The sequence below is a fragment of the Astatotilapia calliptera genome, chromosome 7 (genome assembly GCF_964374335.1).
Source record: "Astatotilapia calliptera chromosome 7, fAstCal68.1, whole genome shotgun sequence".
In the NCBI taxonomy this organism is placed as follows: domain Eukaryota; kingdom Metazoa; phylum Chordata; class Actinopteri; order Cichliformes; family Cichlidae; genus Astatotilapia; species Astatotilapia calliptera.
In genome coordinates, this window is record NC_137428.1 from 24,350,801 (window position 1) to 24,368,340 (window position 17,540).

The window sequence follows — 17,540 nt, forward strand, 5'->3', positions numbered from 1 at the left end:
TCTAACTTCTTTAGTGATGAAGTCATTTGAGAAGATAATTAAGAAGATTTTAATGCATGTTGAACACCATCTTGACCCCTTGCAGTTCGCCTATAGAGCAGGGAGAGGTGTGGAGGACGCTGTTGTCACACTCCTGCATCTCTTGTATAAGCATCTTGAGGCCCCCCACACCCATGCAAGATTATTATTTGCTGACTTTCATTCAATACAATTCAACCCTTCTTACTTGCTGACAGGCTTTACAATCATTTCAAGCTTGACACTAGTCTGGTCGGCTGGGTGACAGACTTTCTGACTAATAGGTCACAATGCGTGAGGGTGAATCATGTATTTTCTGATGTGCTCTCCTCTACTGGATCACCCCAGGGTTGCTGCCTCTCTCCCCTTCTGTCCATTCTGTACACGAATGAGTGTCGCAGCAATTTCACGAACAGACACATCCTGAAGTTTGCTGACGACACAGTGATCGTCAGTCTTCTAGTGGGGGACGAGTCAGGCCATGGACAGGTTGTAGATGATTTTGTGAATTGGTGTGATGAGTCCTTCCTTTCACTTAATGTGTCAAAAACTAAAGACATGATTACTGATTTTAGGAAGTCCTTTTATAGCTCATCACCCACTATCATTAAAACTGCTGATATTGGGATCGTTGAGAGTTATAAATTTCTAGGTGTGGTACTTGACCATAAACTGTGTTTTGAATCTCATGCTGAAGCCACTACTAAAAAAGTTCAACAAAGACTGTTCTTTTTAAGGAAAATGAGATCTTTTAATGTCTCATCTGAGATGTTGTCTTTGTTTTATAGAAGTTTTATCGAATCTGTGATGTCTTTTTGTATCGCTGCCTGGTTTGGTAACCTGACGGTGAAAAATAAGAATCGGTTGGGACTTCTGGTAAAAACTGTTAGCAAAATTTCAGGGCGCTGGCAAGATGGACTTTTGGCCATTTACAATAGAAATGTGCTTAGAAAGGCTCATTCTATTATTAATTGTTTGAACCATCCACTTCACAGTGAGTTTGAGTTGTTGCCTTCCGGCCGCCGTTTTAGCGTACCTGTGAGGAAGACTAAAAGACTCCAGGTCTCTTTTATCCCCACTGCATCTTGTCTCCTCAATGGCAAATAACTGTCCTTGGACTTTCTATCACTATTATTGTCATTATTATTTTATAGTATTGTTCTGTTTATTTATATCCTGCTGCTAAACTAATTTCCCCTTGTGGGACAATAGAGAAATTGAAAAAATAAACCTTTTTTTAATCAATTGACTTAATGTAAAAAATATATATACAATAAATAATAGAGAAAAAGCAGATACTAAAATCCACACTGTTAAAATTTCTTTTGTAAATTTATCTAGTAATATCTTACATTTCCAATTTTATTAATAAAAATAAATCCGTTTTAGTTCAGTTTTCAGTTTTATTTTGCAAGTTAGCACAGGGTCAACATTGCAATGAAATGTGTTTGACGAGCAGCAGTCACTCAGCAGCATGGTACAGTATAAGAAAATATAATAAAATAATAAAAAAAAATAGAAAAATAGTAAGGAGCAAAATATTAGAGAGACGTGGTAAAAGAGAAAAGATGACTAAATATATATGTATCTATAAATATAAATATATGTACACTAGTGATTAAATAAGAAAATCTTGAAAAGAAATATGACGGGAGGGCAGATGGGATATTGCACAGGAATGAGCAGCAGAAAATCACAGTATTGCACTTTTAAATATAAATATCAATAACAATAAAGTGGAGTGACCAGTGCAGATTAAACAGAGTACTTGTGAAGCTGTAGGGTAGCTTCTGAGTGCGTCCTGTGGACTGTGTTGTGTGGGTTTAAGTGTTGTGGTTGAGGTGTCGTATGGCTTGGTGGTAAAAACTGTTTTGTAGTCTTGTAGTCCGAGCAGACAGACTCCTGTAACGTCTGTAACGCCAGCTGATGTGCTGGGTGGCTGTGGTCCTTGATGATGCTGTGTGCTTTACGGAGGCATCGCTGAAGATAAATGTCCTGAATGGCAGGAAGCCTCGTGCCAGTGATGTGCTCTGCTGTCTTCACCACCCTCTGTAGTGATTTACGGCTGCTGGCAGAGCAGCTTTTGTACCAAACTGTGATGCAGCTGGTCAGCAAGCTCTCAATTGCACACCTGTTATAATTTGAGGTGATGTTGGCGTTCATGCCAAACTTCCTCTGCCTCCTCAGGAAATAAAGCCGCTGGCGAGCTTTCCTGATAGCAGTGTCTGTGTGAAGGGTCCAGGAGAAGTCCTCTGTGATGTTGACTCCAAGGAACTTGAAGCTGCTGACCCTTTCGACCTTGACACCGTTGATGTGGCTGGGCTGGTGTTCTCTGACTGGTCGTTTCCGGTAGTCCACTATCATTTCTCTAGTTTTGCTGATGTTGAGAGTCAGGTTATTTTCCAGACACCACTCGTACAGTGCCATCACCTCCTCTCTATAGGCCGTCTCATCATTGCCTGTGATGAGGCTTATGATGGTTGTGTCATCCGCAAACTTGATGATGATGTTGGACTCGTGTTTAGCAACACAGTCAGGGAATATAGGAGGGGGCTAAGCACACAACCCTGTGGCGTACCTGTGTTTAGGATGAGTGGTGAGGAGGTGTGCTTACCAACTTTCACCACCTGGGGCCTGTTTGTGAGGAAGTTTAGAATCCATCTGCAGATAGGTGTTTCCAGCCCAAGGTCGACGAGCTCCGCGGCAAGTTTTGAGGGGATGATGGTGTTAAATGCCGAGCTGTAGTCGATGAAGAGCATCCTTGCATATGTATTCCCTTTCTCCAGGTGAGTGAGGGTGGTGTGCGTTGCCAGGGCGATGGCATCCTCTGTGGCTCTGTTTGTCCGATAGGCAAACTGAAGAGGGTCCAGTGTGTCAGGGAGGGAGGAGCAGATGTGACCTTTGACCAGCCGCTCCAGGCACTTCATGATGACGGATGTCAGTGCAACAGGACGGTAGTCATTCAGACAGGAGACCACTGACTTTTTGGGAACGGGATGTGGATATTGTAGGCATATAAAGTAACTGATGGCTTGGTCATTGTTTCTTTTTATAAAACATTAATTCTCTTTCTTATTTTGTTGGTTTGTTATTTTTGTTGGTTAAGTGAACATGCCCAATACAGTTATAATAAAGGTCGTCAATGTCACCGTTATCTTAGAACATACACGTCAAATTTCCTTTCTTCAAACTTTCCTTCCCTAAATGTAAGTGAATTACAAAAAAAAGAAAACTTTACCAGACAAGATTAAAAATATTTGAAAACTGGACATGTAAATGATGTTTACTATTAGGTCTACACTTCACATAAGCGGAGATGTTAGAATTACTAAATTACTTAAAGAAAAAAAACTTCTATACCAGAGCAATAACTGGAAAAAACAATATACAATAACACAATACAGACCCACTATCCACTAACCTATTCAGCTGCTTCTGAATGCAAATATCTAATCAGCCAATCACATGCCAGAAAAAAAAAGTTGATTTAAGTGACTTTGAAGGCAGCATTGCTGTTGGTGACAGATGGACTGTTTTACGTTTTTCAGACACTCCTGATCTTCTCAAATTTTCTCAGGAATTTACAGAGAACAGTCCAAACTGAAAAGCGAAATAAACATTTCCCTGGGTAAAAATGCCTTGTTGATTGCAGAAGTCAGAGGGGCGTGGCCATGCTGAAGGCAAGAGGAATTCTAAGCCAGTTTCTCAACCCAGCCCATCTGATATCAGTAACCACAACACATTCAAAGTCAATTAAAAGTCGCCTTTCTTGCCCGTTCCGATGCTCGCTTTCAACTTTGAAATGAGACCACTTGGACAACTGTAATGATAAATAATTGCAAATAGAGCATGTTTACAGAATTTAATGTCATTTTTATAGAGCACCTCTTATTTTAAGAAAAGATGGGCGAGACGATTTTTGAAACTAACTGCAAATTAAGCACACAATATTTAATATCTGTATTTTACCATTTTGATAAGACATATTTCAGTACTCCAAAACACTTTTATTAGACTGCCAACATGCTTACAAGTAGTAAATCCAGGTTAGTGGATCATAATTAAACATCACTCTGTGGCAAACGCAGAGTTCAGCAGGCCATCAAGGAAGAAGTGATGTGCATTTCTGCAGTGCAAAGATGCACAAATCATTTTCTCCTTAATCTACAGTCACACAAAGCACCAGGAAAATCTTTGGTGATGTTCTCAGATGATTCTGACGCTTATCATCCAGTTCCTCGTGATGTCCTCCACACCATCAACCCTCTGTCCTCCTCACAGTTTCTTCCTCAGCTTGCCTTTCTTATGGCCACCCCTTCCAAAACCTGACTTTTTAACTTCTCCGAGCCACTTTTTGTTCTTGGAGCGGAGCTTCCTCATCCCCCCGCCCTGCAGGAACTGGTGCTTCTGCTTTTTCTTGCGCTGCTTCATGATCTGATCCTTTGTTTTCAGCTCCGAGCGTGCTTTGTGGTCACCGGAGCTCTGTACGTTTGGACCTCGTCGGCCACGGCCACGACCTGGGAGAAGCACGACACAACAAAGAGGTTGGAGGTTATAGCTCGCAAGGCTGGAAGAGGGACTTGAAGTATTTACCTTTAGAGTTGAGTTAAAACATGGTGGCTGATGGTCTATATTTAACATGTTTGTGCTATTCATTTTGATGCCTTCCTACCTCTTGCTGGCTTCCTGCCTCCTCCGCCTGTTTCTCCATCTGATCCAGATCCTGTATCATCAATCTTGTATTTTTTCTTCCACTCCTCATAACTGACATGTTGTCAAGTGATACAACATCTTCACAGTACAGCTTAATATTGTCATAGGAGTAGAGAAGAGAGTCATTGAGAGCAGCACACAGAGAAGCTTTTTGTTGGAAGGATACAAGTTCTTCCTGTTCTTCTTGTTACTGATAACCTGACCGCTGTCTGTTTTGATCTTCTTCTTCTGGTCTTCTTTTCCCGTTTCTCTCACAAAACGCTTCCTCTTACGGTCCCTAAAAAAAGAAGGGGGAAAAAAGACTTTAAATTATAGTTTGAAATGACCATTTGGTGGATACTGAGTCAAACATAGGGAAATTTGTACCATTTCATCATTTTCTTCTGCTGGTTAAGGCGATCGCCTTCATCTCCCATGAGATCAAGGACAGCTGAAGAGGCCTGCTGTTCAAAAGCACTGCCCTCTCCACCGAGACTCAACCTGTCGACGCATAACACAGGACAAAACAGCATAAAACACAAAGCCATTCACATTTTTTAAAGAAACAGATGCAACAGTTTAATGCCTCACCCTCTCTCAGAGTCAAAGTCTTTAGGTCTGTAAGGGATATAATACTCTTCATCTTTGCCTGACTGCCTCTTTTTCTTGGTCTTTGGTCGCTCTTCGCCATCTTCCTGCTGACCTCTTCTTTTACCACCTACCACCTCTGAAAACACCCCCTGGTGGAAATAGAAAGAATTACATGGTACAAAGTGACAAAGCATGATACAGAGATCCTACTATCTTCCTCTTCTAGTTTGTATACAACATCATCTACATCAAAACTGCACTTTATTTTGCTTCTTCTTCATCAGACAGCACAAACAACTTTCTCATTTTGACTCAAATATTGGTTTTGAATGAAAATTCTGCAACAATCCTGGGTGTTTATTCAACTTGTGAGCAGGTTTTCTAATCCACCGTACGATTATTATTGACACTAGTACATGTTCGTGCTGCTGGCAAACTAATACACTCAAGAACATATAGCAAAGCAAAGAAGTGAAAAGTAGGTCTTGCCTACATAAATAAACATAAGACAGTTGTGAAACTTTGACATAGTAACATCTGCAGTAATATTTACACCTGTGATGACATCTCACCAGCATTAGCCTTATTTTGAAACCAAGATTGTTTACACAGAGTTTGTAATTGCAGAGAAATGCTCCATTTATTTTGGTCATTTCATTTTTGAGCAGGAAGCTCACCTTTTTTGTTATAGCCTTTAGATGAATAGAGGGTTTTCCAATTAAATACATATTCTTTAAATAATGTTCCCTCTTATAAAAAGTAGGATAATTTAAAAAAAAAATTTTAAAAATGTATTATACCTCTATTACTTAGAAAAAAACCTGTTTTTTTTCTGTTGTCTGTTATATAACGTTAGTGATGCTCGTTTCAATTCATTTCTTAATCAGCTAAACAGGTCAGTTAAGAAACAGTCAAATATTAAGTTAAATTTGAAAACGGTTTAAAAAAAAATATCTCCATTCCAAAATGTCACATGACAATCTCATTGGCTCACGGAGTTATGATGTCACTACACGATCCTTTGAAGTTTGTCCTTAAACAGGGGTGACACACAGCAGTTTTTTAGTTCGTGTCCTTGCAGCATTTGTGTTTGCAGCCTTCACGCGTTCACCACAGAAACTTTTGGAAACCTTTTCGTTGTTGTCGTGTACAACCTTCAACATGTATCCAACAAGACACCAACCAAGGCAAAAAGATTACGCCGCTTCTCCTTCCTGTCGTGGCCGGCCAATTTCCCCAAATGACCTCTTAGCCGTCCAAAGGGCATTACATGACAGTAAGAAGGAAAACTACCATCTCCAGAATAAAATTCAACAGATTGAAGAAGAGAAACTTCAACTGGAGGAGAAGTGTAGACAGATGGAAGCGCAAAATAAGAACCTGGAAGAAAGACAAAAACGCCAGCCCGACATAAATATTATTAATGAGGGTTGGGGAATCAAGTTTGGACAAGCCCGAGAGCAGATTGTCTTCCTAATTAAGGAAAACAAGCAAAAGAGCGTGGAACTAAAGGAGATGTCCAACCAGCTTAAAGACAGCAAAGCTACTGTTGAGAAGACAGAATGGGATCTCCAATATATGGACCAAATGAATCGGCTGCTCCAAACAAACTTCGATGAAGCTGTGAAAAAAAATAAAGAAATCCTCCAACAGAAGGAAGAACAGGAGAAAAGGCAAAGAGACATGGAGCACAAACTCAAAGTCACGGAGGAAAAATACAGAATGCTGAAAGAGAAGGTGGATGATACTCTGCACCAAAATAAAGACCTTCTTCACGAGAAAAAGCAACTAGAAGGGGAAAAAGAAAAACTGGACAAACAATGCTCGCACATGCAGAAAAGGATGGAGCAAATGGCGAGAAACAACTCCGAGCTCACTAAGGGGATATTGTTGGAATACAACAACTTGAAGCGCAAACACACTGAAATGCAGGCGCAAAAGCAAGAACAAGACAACATACATGACGACCTGCAGCGTACGCTCCAAGATATCCATAAAAGAAATGAGGAGCTACAAGACATGTACAAAGAAGTACAACAGAGAAACGCAGACATGCACAAGGACAAGATAATGCAGGAGGAAACATCCAAAGAGCTCAGGGAAAAGCTTGAAGAAAAACAAGCAACGTTGGAAGAGGTGGAGAAAACGTGCAAGAAGCTGGAGAAACAAAACAAAGAAACCATCGATGAGTTGAGAACCCTCATCCTGGAAAAAAAAGCTCTTGTAGAAAACTGCATGAAAAAGAAGAACAAACGCTTCCGCTGGCCCTGGAGGAGGAACTCTACTGCTTCCTCAGCAGGTGTAGCCTCGTCTTGCTCCACCTCTGTTCACCTCCCCAACCAGTCCCGGCAGTTGACTGTCCCCTCCTGAGCCTGGTTCTGCCGGAGGTTTCTGCCCGTTTAAAGGCAGTTTTTCCTCCCCACTGTCGCCTAGTGCGTGCTCAGAGGGGATTGTTGGGGTTTTCTCTCCTCTACCTTGTTTCATTATTTACTTAACTTTTTGTGCTTACTTCATTTTACCTTGTTTCATTATTTACTTAAGTTTTTGTGCTTACTTCATTTTACCTTGTTTCTTTATTTACTTAAGTTTTTGTTCTTACTTCATTTTACCTTGTTTCATTATTTACTTAACTTTTTGTTCTTACTTCATTTTACCTTGTTTCATTATTTACTTAACGTTTTGTTCTTACTTCATTTTACCTTGTTTCATTATTTACTTAATTTTTTGTGCTTACTTCATTTTACTTTGTTTCTTTATTTACTTAACTTTTTGTGCTTACTTCATTTTACCTTGTTTCATTATTTACTTCTTAACGTTTTGTTCTTACTTCATTTTACCTTGTTTCTTTATTTACTTGTTTAACTTTTTCTTTTTCAACTTATTCATAAAACAATAAACAATTGAATTTATCCTTTGAGTATTTTTCATCGAATCTTTTCATCTATAACTTTTTCAAACATTCATATCATCTTCTTCTTGAAACCTCATAAATGGTGAAGGAAAAATCCTGGAACATGGTTTGAAACACTGAAATTGTTTCAGCTGAGACCGGCAAAGTCATACGTGTGTGTGTGTGTGTGTGTGTGTGTGTGTGTGTGTGTGTGTGTGTGTGTGTGTGTGTGTGTGTGTGTGTGTGTGTGTGTGTGTGTGTCACCGGTGACACGGTGTCACTGGTTAGGTCATCATGTTTAGGCTCATTCACTCGAAAAATTATTTAGGCCAAATCTTTAAAACTGTATCATTGCATACACATTTTCAATTCATTTCAATCGCACAAATCCAGAAATAATTATTTGCAGTATCTTATCTGATTTATTTTGAGAATGTCATGCCTGATCATTTGCACCCACACCACCAAAAATGGGGGCAAAAGGGAGGAGATCGCATTTAATCGGTTATAACAAGAGGTCAGAAATATAAGAGCTGCAGAAACCTCTGAATCTCAGCTATAAGCTCATGTAAACCATTTCTACAATCGCCAAACAAAGCAAAGTCACCAAACAGTTAAAAGAGCAGTTACGTCACCATGAATCTGTGGACAGGTAATATCCACACTTTCATTTATGATTTCCTGGAGTTCAATGTGTGCTTAATCCTTAATGAAACTGATGTAAACCTGCAACTACAGCAATCCAGGGAAGAAAGAAAGAAGCAATACTTCACCCATGCTTACTTTTAAATCACTCTCAACCTTTTCTGTAATGTCGCAGTCAGCAGTAGTGGTGGGGTTGGTTGGTTGCTGCAGCCTGCTTTCTGCAGCTCGGTCTTCTCTCTGCTTGCTGAATTTGTCCACTAGCCGAGTGTCACTAGCCGAGATGGACCGATCCGATATTACGTATCGGTATCAGTCCGATACTGACCCAAATTACTGGATCAGATATCGGTGAGAAATAAAAAATGTAATCGATCCATTAAATATCAAAAAAGCACCCCACAAAACTTGCCACACGGCGTAACTCGGCTCATAACCGTAGAAGTATGCATCACGTGATGGTGTATTTCTAGCCTTGCTACCAAACCAGCATTTCATCTCCGAGGAAGTTATCCCAGAGAGAAGTAAAGCAAGTGTGCAAGTTCATCTCTGAATGTCTATAAAGTGTTCCCATGTTAAGCTTAACAACAGATATATGGAGCGACTGCCTCTCTCTCTCTCTCCTGCTGCTACTTCAATCGTGAAACTGCTTAATGATCAGCTGATCGGCTTTTCTGTTGTGAGTCTGTCTCTCTTCTTTGTTTTTGGCCAACTTCTCACCAGAAAGAGGAAACCAGCAGCTGAACAACAGCAGCACTATTAAGCTTGATAAGCTGTTGTTAGAATTTATTTAATATTACTTTCTACACCAGGATCCTTTTCTACGTAGCTGACGGCTGGTAACTGTGCAGGGGCGGATCTAGCAAAGTTTAGCCAGGGGGGCCGATAGGGCATGAACAAGGAAAAGGGGGCACAAAGACATACTTTTTCTTTCTTATTCTCATTTAAAATGTCTAGCTTTTAATAAATAATTATCTGACTCTTACACCCAAAGTTTTAATCTGATGTAAAATATAGGGAAGATACCATCTGTGCAGTCTGCAATTCTGTTGAAGAAAGATGTTGAATCTATTAAATTATTCTTGAAAAATAATTTATTTCTGTGCATTTTCCCCCCTGCATCAAATTAAATTTGATTACATCGATTAAGCATCATGAGGTGGAGGGTGGTTCCCTATTTTTATTTTATTTTTTGCTCGGAGTTTGCAACCCTATTAGTTAGGTTGCTTAATATTTCTGCTAAGTACTCTTTAAAATACCAGAATAGGGAGGATGGAGTAGGTTTAAGTTTATTAGATTGATCAGTGTTGCTGAACTATGAAATATTTTGGGCACAGTGTATTTTTTACCTACAGGTATAACAGAATAGCTTTAGTGTTGTTATTTATTTAAACTTGAGTATAAACTTATACAAAATGCAGCAAGATATTAAAAAAACGTTTTATTGATTAAAAAACACACTATATCGGATTCATATTGATATCGGCAGATATCCAAATTTATGATATCGGTATCGGTATCAGACATAAAAAAGTGGTATCGTGCCATCTCTAATTTGTACCAATCTATTGTTCTTCATCTTCAGCTGCTTTCACACAGACAACTGAAAGCCTCAAGTCTTCATGAGTCAGGAGCCAGCAGCAATGAATAAATGGGTAACTTTTTATGGTATGTATGCATATCATCCCGAAACAACAGGAGCATTGTAATCACATCCAGATGGACTCCTGCTCTTCGACTGTGTTGTGTTGCTCTTTCTTGTGCTGCGCATGTGGTCATATTTTGCACCTGCCAAGCAGCTGAAGGAATGACAGAAGTCTCTTTGGTCAGATGATTGACTGTTGGATCTTCTGCAGGAAATAAATTACATGATGTATTGAAATACGGTAAAAAAAAAAAAAAAAAAAAAACACTCACATGTGACAGAGCCAGCGCATCACTGATGAGTGAAAAAAGTCTGCTACATACTATTATGTAGCAGACTTTTTTCACTCATGAGGCTCTGATGGGCTGCTCTTGTGGCGACCTGCAGCAGGTGTTTACTGGCTTTTTCTTTTTGTTTTTAACTTTGTTTTAACTCTGTTCTTAACCGTGGTTTTAACTTTTTATGAGGTTTATTTTTTTTTTGCCGAGATGGAGAACTTCTACACCTTAGTTTTATTGTTGTTGGCGATATTCACCTGGAGTCATTCACTCTCACTGACACTCACTTATACACGCGAGGAACTACTTGGATTACAGTGGTCCTGTTTGTCTATGTACGACTCTTCTAATGCTCGGACAGATGTGATTCTTGGTGAGGATTTATTTGCCCGGTCAAAGACTAATTTTGGAAAGCCCCGCCGCTTGAGAAAACGTGGAAAGAAAGGTGGCGTGCATCAGCGTGTAAGAAAACTTCGGAGGAAGAATCGTGTTCCTCTGCCTTCTATGATTCTGGCCAATGTCCAATCTCTTAGGAACAAAACGGATGAATTACAAGGAAATGTGCTTCATCTATGGGAATACAGGGAGGCTTGTCTGATGGCACTTACCGAGATGTGGCTGACCGATATGGACAGTGATACTTCACTGCAAATCAGCGGCTTTAGGACCCCTGTCAGATTGGATCGGAACTGTGGAGTAACATGCAAATCTCACGGAGGAAGGGTATGTTTGTATATCAACCAGGGCTGGTGTAATAACTTTACTGTGCGGGAGCGGTTGTGTCTTCCTGACATCGAGCTCCTGTCAGTATCTGTCAGGCCTTTTTACTTACCGAGGGAATTCCCTCAAATTTTTGTCACTGTTGTTTACATTCATCCTAAAGCTGACGTTAAAGTTGCTGCCGATGCCATTTTTAAAGTGGTACACGATCTGCAGACTCTCTCACCGGATGCTCCTAATTTTATTCTTGGTGATTTTAACATTTGTAATCTTAAGAAATTACTGAACAATTTCTTTCAATATGTCACTTGTCCTACAAGGCATAACAAAACGCTGGATTTGTGTTATGGACCAATTAAGGGGGCATATAAGTCTGTGGCCGGACCTGCGCTAGGTTCTTCGGATCACAATGTTATTCTTCTCCTCCCTGCTTACAGATCTGTGATTAGGAGGGAGAAGGCCTGTGTGAAGCGGACTAATGTCTGGACAAAAGACAGTTGTGTTGCCCTTCAGGGGTGTTTTGATTGCACTGATTGGTCCTTGTTTCAAGATAAGATAAGATAAGATAAGATAACCTTTATTAGTCCCACACGTGGGAAATTTGTTTTGTCACAGCAGGAAGTGGACAGTGCAAAAGTTATGAGGCAAAAATTAGAATACAATAAGATTAAATACAGTACACAACTGTACAGAATAGAATAAAATAAAATACTATATACAGTAGAATAAAATAAAATAAATATACAATAAGTCAAGTCAGTCAAGTCAAGTTTATTTATAGAGCACATTTAAAAACAACCAAGGCTGACCAAAGTGCTGTACAGTAAATACAGATAAAAATACAATAGAACACAATTTCGTAATAACACCTCGCTGATAAAAATAAAATAAAAATATATAAAACAAATAAATTAAACCTTTCTAAAAGCCAATGAAAAGATGTGAGTTTTAAGAGCGGTTTTAAAAGTTTCTAGGCTTTTGGAGAGTCTGACGTGAGGAGGTAAACTGTTCCACAGTCTGGGTGCAGCCACAGCAAACGCCCTCTCTCCCTTTGTCTTTAATTTATACCTGGGAACATCTAAAAGCATCAGGTCGGCTGACCTCAAAGATCTCCTGGGGCGATAAGTACTAAGGAGTTCTGACAGGTAAGAAGGTGCAGTGCCATTTAAAACCTTAAAAGCCAGCAATAAGATTTTAAAATCAATCCTAAAGGCAACTGGGAGCCAGTGGAGAGAGCAGAGAACCGGAGTGATGTGTTCTCTTTTTTTTGAACCGGTCAACAGGCGAGCGGCAGCGTTCTGCACCAGTTGAAGGCGATGTAGACAGGAACGATCTAGGCCAGCATAGAGGGAATTGCAGTAGTCTAGCCGTGAAGTAATAAAAGCATGGACCACTCTTTCTAGATCGTTCCTGCAAAGGTAAGACTTGACTTTAAGATAAAATAGAATACAATAAGATAAAAATAGAATACAAATACAAATACTATATACAACTGAGTAAAAATACAACGATGACAGAAAGGATTATTGCACTTAGTATTATTGCATATGTATGGATGTGTGTGCTTGATCAGTTAAAGTCTTTATTATGGAGTCTGACAGCAGTGGGGAGGAAAGACCTGCGAAATCTCTCCGTCCCACACCGTGGGTGCCGCAGTCTCCCACTGAAGGAGCTGCTCAGTGCTGTCACAGTCTGCTGCATGGGGTGGGAGATGTTGTCCATCAGGGATGACAGCTTAGCCGCCGTTCTCCTGTCACTCACCACCTCCACTGGGTCCAAGAGAGCACTTCTGATTTGGATGAACTCACTGATGTGGTGTGTAGCAAAGACTCTGTGATTCCAGTCAGAGAATTTAAGACTTTCTCTAATAACAAACCGTGGCTCTCTAAAGATATTAAGGATCTGATTCTTAAAAGGAAAATTGCTTTTAACGAGGGAGACGTTCCCACTATGAGAATATTGAGGAAGGAGGTGAGGGCTGCAATAAAGATTGCCAAGATGAGGTATAGAAGTAAGATTGAGACAGAACTCAGCAGTAAAAACCTCAAAAGAGCTTGGCTTGGTATGAAAACAATGGCAGGGCTACAGACGAAAGGTAAAAGTAATATTACCTTAGAGGGGTTTACCTCTGACAAACATCTGGCAGACAGTCTTAACAGTTTTTACCTTCGTTTTGAGAACTTTGACTGTTCTAGGCAGACCAGCACACTGAGGGAAAAGACTATCACTCCCCCATCAATTTGTATTGATGAGAGGGGGCTAGCTAATCTTTTTAGACACACTAAAAGCAAGAGTCTGGACCTGACAACATCTGTGGACAGGTACTGATCAGCTGAGTGGGATTTTTCACCATATCTTCTCACTTTCTTTAGAGCTACAGACAGTACCTAAGATTTGGAAACATGCTGTCATTGTTCCTGTTGCTAAGGGCAGTTCTCCTAAGGTGCTGAATGATTATAGGCCTGTGGCTCTGACTTCTTTAGTGATGAAGTCATTTGAGAAGATAATTAAGAAGATTTTAATGCATGTTGAACACCATCTTGACCCCTTGCAGTTCGCCTATAGAGCAGGGAGAGGTGTGGAGGACGCTGTTGTCACACTCCTGCATCTCTTGTATAAGCATCTTGAGGCCCCCCACACCCATGCAAGATTATTATTTGCTGACTTTCATTCAATACAATTCAACCCTTCTTACTTGCTGACAGGCTTTACAATCATTTCAAGCTTGACACTAGTCTGGTCGGCTGGGTGACAGACTTTCTGACTAATAGGTCACAATGCGTGAGGGTGAATCATGTATTTTCTGATGTGCTCACCTCCTCTACTGGATCACCCCAGGGTTGCTGCCTCTCTCCCCTTCTGTCCATTCTGTACACGAATGAGTGTCGCAGCAATTTCACGAACAGACATATCCTGAAGTTTGCTGACGACACAGTGATCATCAGCCTTCTAGTGGGGGACGAGTCAGGCCATGGACAGGTTGTAGATGATTTTGTGAATTGGTGTGATGAGTCCTTCCTTTCACTTAATGTGTCAAAAACTAAAGACATGATTACTGATTTTAGGAAGTCCTTTTATAGCTCATCACCCACTATCATTAAAACTGCTGATATTGGGATCGTTGAGAGTTATAAATTTCTAGGTGTGGTTTGCTTGACCATAAACTGTGTTTTGAATCTCATGCTGAAGCCACTACTAAAAAAGTTCAACAAAGACTGTTCTTTTTAAGGAAAATGAGATCTTTTAATGTCTCATCTGAGATGTTGTCTTTGTTTTATAGACGTTTTATCGAATCTGTAACCTGACGGTGAAGAATAAGAATCGGTTGGGACTTCTGGTAAAAACTGTTAGCAAAATTTCAGGGCGCTGGCAAGATGGACTTTTGGCCATTTACAATAGAAATGTGCTTAGAAAGGCTCATTCTATTATTAATTGTTTGAACCATCCACTTCACAGTGAGTTTGAGTTGTTGCCTTCCGGCCGCCGTTTTAGCGTACCTGTGAGGAAGACTAAAAGACTCCAGGTCTCTTTTATCCCCACTGCATCTTGTCTCCTCAATGGCAAATAACTGTCCTTGGACTTTCTATCACTATTATTGTCATTATTATTTTATAGTATTGTTCTGTTTATTTATATCCTGCTGCTAAACTAATTTCCCCTTGTGGGACAATAGAGAAATTGAAAAAATAAACCTTTTTTTAATCAATTGACTTAATGTAAAAAAATATATATACAACAAATAATAGAGAAAAAGCAGATACTAAAATCCACACTGTTAAAATTTCTTTTGTAAATTTATCTAGTAATATCTTACATTTCCAATTTTATTAATAAAAATAAATCCGTTTTAGTTCAGTTTTCAGTTTTATTTGTCATATGCAAGTTAGCACAGGGTCAACATTGCAATGAAATGTGTTTGACGAGCAGCAGTCACTCAGCAGCATGGTACAGTATAAGAAAATATAATAAAATAATAAAAAAAAATAGAAAAATAGTAAGGAGCAAAATATTAGAGAGACGTGGTAAAAGAGAAAAGATGACTAAATATATATGTATCTATAAATATAAATATATGTACACTAGTGATTAAATAAGAAAATCTTGAAAAGAAATGTGACGGGAGGGCAGATGGGATATTGCACAGGAATGAGCAGCAGAAAATCACAGTATTGCACTTTTAAATATAAATATCAATAACAATAAAGTGGAGTGACCAGTGCAGATTAAACAGAGTACTTGTGAAGCTGTAGGGTAGCTTCTGAGTGCGTCCTGTGGACTGTGTTGTGTGGGTTTAAGTGTTGTGGTTGAGGTGTCGTATGGCTTGGTGGTAAAAACTGTTTTGTAGTCTTGTAGTCCGAGCAGACAGACTCCTGTAACGTCTGTAACGCCAGCTGATGTGCTGGGTGGCTGTGGTCCTTGATGATGCTGTGTGCTTTACGGAGGCATCGCTGAAGATAAATGTCCTGAATGGCAGGAAGCCTCGTGCCAGTGATGTGCTCTGCTGTCTTCACCACCCTCTGTAGTGATTTACGGCTGCTGGCAGAGCAGCTTTTGTACCAAACTGTGATGCAGCTGGTCAGCAAGCTCTCAATTGCACACCTGTAAACATTTGAGGTGATGTTGGCGTTCATGCCAAACTTCCTCAGCCTCCTCAGGAAATAAAGCCGCTGGCGAGCTTTCCTGATAGCAGTGTCTGTGTGAAGGGTCCAGGAGAAGTCCTCTGTGATGTTGACTCCAAGGAACTTGAAGCTGCTGACCCTTTCGACCTTGACACCGTTGATGTGGCTGGGCTGGTGTTCTCTGACTGGTCGTTTCCGGTAGTCCACTATCATTTCTCTAGTTTTGCTGATGTTGAGAGTCAGGTTATTTTCCAGACACCACTCGTACAGTGCCATCACCTCCTCTCTATAGGCCGTCTCATCATTGCCTGTGATGAGGCTTATGATGGTTGTGTCATCCGCAAACTTGATGATGATGTTGGACTCGTGTTTAGCAACACAGTCAGGGAATATAGGAGGGGGCTAAGCACACAACCCTGTGGCGTACCTGTGTTTAGGATGAGTGGTGAGGAGGTGTGCTTACCAACTTTCACCACCTGGGGCCTGTTTGTGAGGAAGTTTAGAATCCATCTGCAGATAGGTGTTTCCAGCCCAAGGTCGACGAGCTCCGTGGCAAGTTTTGAGGGGATGATGGTGTTAAATGCCGAGCTGTAGTCGATGAAGAGCATCCTTGCATATGTATTCCCTTTCTCCAGGTGAGTGAGGGTGGTGTGCGTTGCCAGGGCGATGGCATCCTCTGTGGCTCTGTTTGTCCGATAGGCAAACTGAAGAGGGTCCAGTGTGTCAGGGAGGGAGGAGCAGATGTGACCTTTGACCAGCCGCTCCAGGCACTTCATGATGACGGATGTCAGTGCAACAGGACGGTAGTCATTCAGACAGGAGACCACTGACTTTTTGGGAACGGGATGTGGATATTGTAGGCATATAAAGTAACTGATGGCTTGGTCATTGTTTCTTTTTATAAAACATTAATTCTCTTTCTTATTTTGTTGGTTTGTTAGTTTTGTTGGTTAAGTGAACATGCCCAATACAGTTATAATAAAGGTCGTCAATGTCACCGTTATCTTAGAACATACACGTCAAATTTCCTTTCTTCAAACTTTCCTTCCCTAAATGTAAGTGAATTACAAAAAAAAAGAAAACTTTACCAGACAAGATTAAAAATATTTGAAAACTGGACATGTAAATGATGTTTACTATTAGGGCTACACTTCACATAAGCGGAGATGTTAGAATTACTAAATTACTTAAAGAAAAAAAAACTTCTATACCAGAGCAATAACTGAAAAAAACAATATACAATAACACAATACAGACCCACTATCCACGAACCTATTCAGCTGCTTCTGAATGCAAATATCTAATCAGCCAATCACATGCCAAAAAAAAAAAGGTGATTTAAGTGACTTTGAAGGCAGCATTGCTGTTGGTGACAGATGGACTGTTTTACGTTTTTCAGACACTCCTGATCTTCTCAAATTTTCTCAGGAATTTACAGAGAACAG

The 17,540-nt window shown here is 40.1% G+C and overlaps 1 protein-coding gene across 1 annotated transcript; it reads right to left on the reverse strand.

Moving 5' to 3' along the window:
• Positions 1–3,869: 3,869 nt before the first annotated feature.
• On the reverse strand, positions 3,870–16,703 carry LOC145419368 (ATP-dependent RNA helicase DDX54-like). The gene is made up of 9 exons (XM_080304961.1): positions 16,523–16,703; positions 16,251–16,403; positions 16,034–16,169; positions 8,975–9,107; positions 5,302–5,450; positions 5,098–5,211; positions 4,898–5,008; positions 4,691–4,782; positions 3,870–4,535 (listed from the first exon to the last, which is right to left on the reverse strand). The coding sequence occupies exons 1-9, from the start codon at positions 16,701–16,703 to the stop codon at positions 4,294–4,296; spliced, it is 1,311 nt and encodes a 436-aa protein (XP_080161087.1). The 3' UTR covers positions 3,870–4,293.
• Positions 16,704–17,540: the final 837 nt, after the last annotated feature.

What these genes read in the sequence shown, in the direction of transcription:
- LOC145419368 (XM_080304961.1), bottom strand. Translation starts at nt 16,703, where the DNA reads ATGCTCTTCATCGACTACAGCTCGGCATTTAACACCATCATCCCCTCA. An exon ending in GACTTTGACTCTGAGAGAGG is followed by an intron (nt 5,212 to 5,301) that starts GTGAGGCATTAA and finishes ATGCGTCGACAG; the next exon opens with GTTGAGTCTCGGTGGAGAGG. An exon ending in CAGAAGAAAATGATGAAATG is followed by an intron (nt 5,009 to 5,097) that starts GTACAAATTTCC and finishes TTCTTTTTTTAG; the next exon opens with GGACCGTAAGAGGAAGCGTT.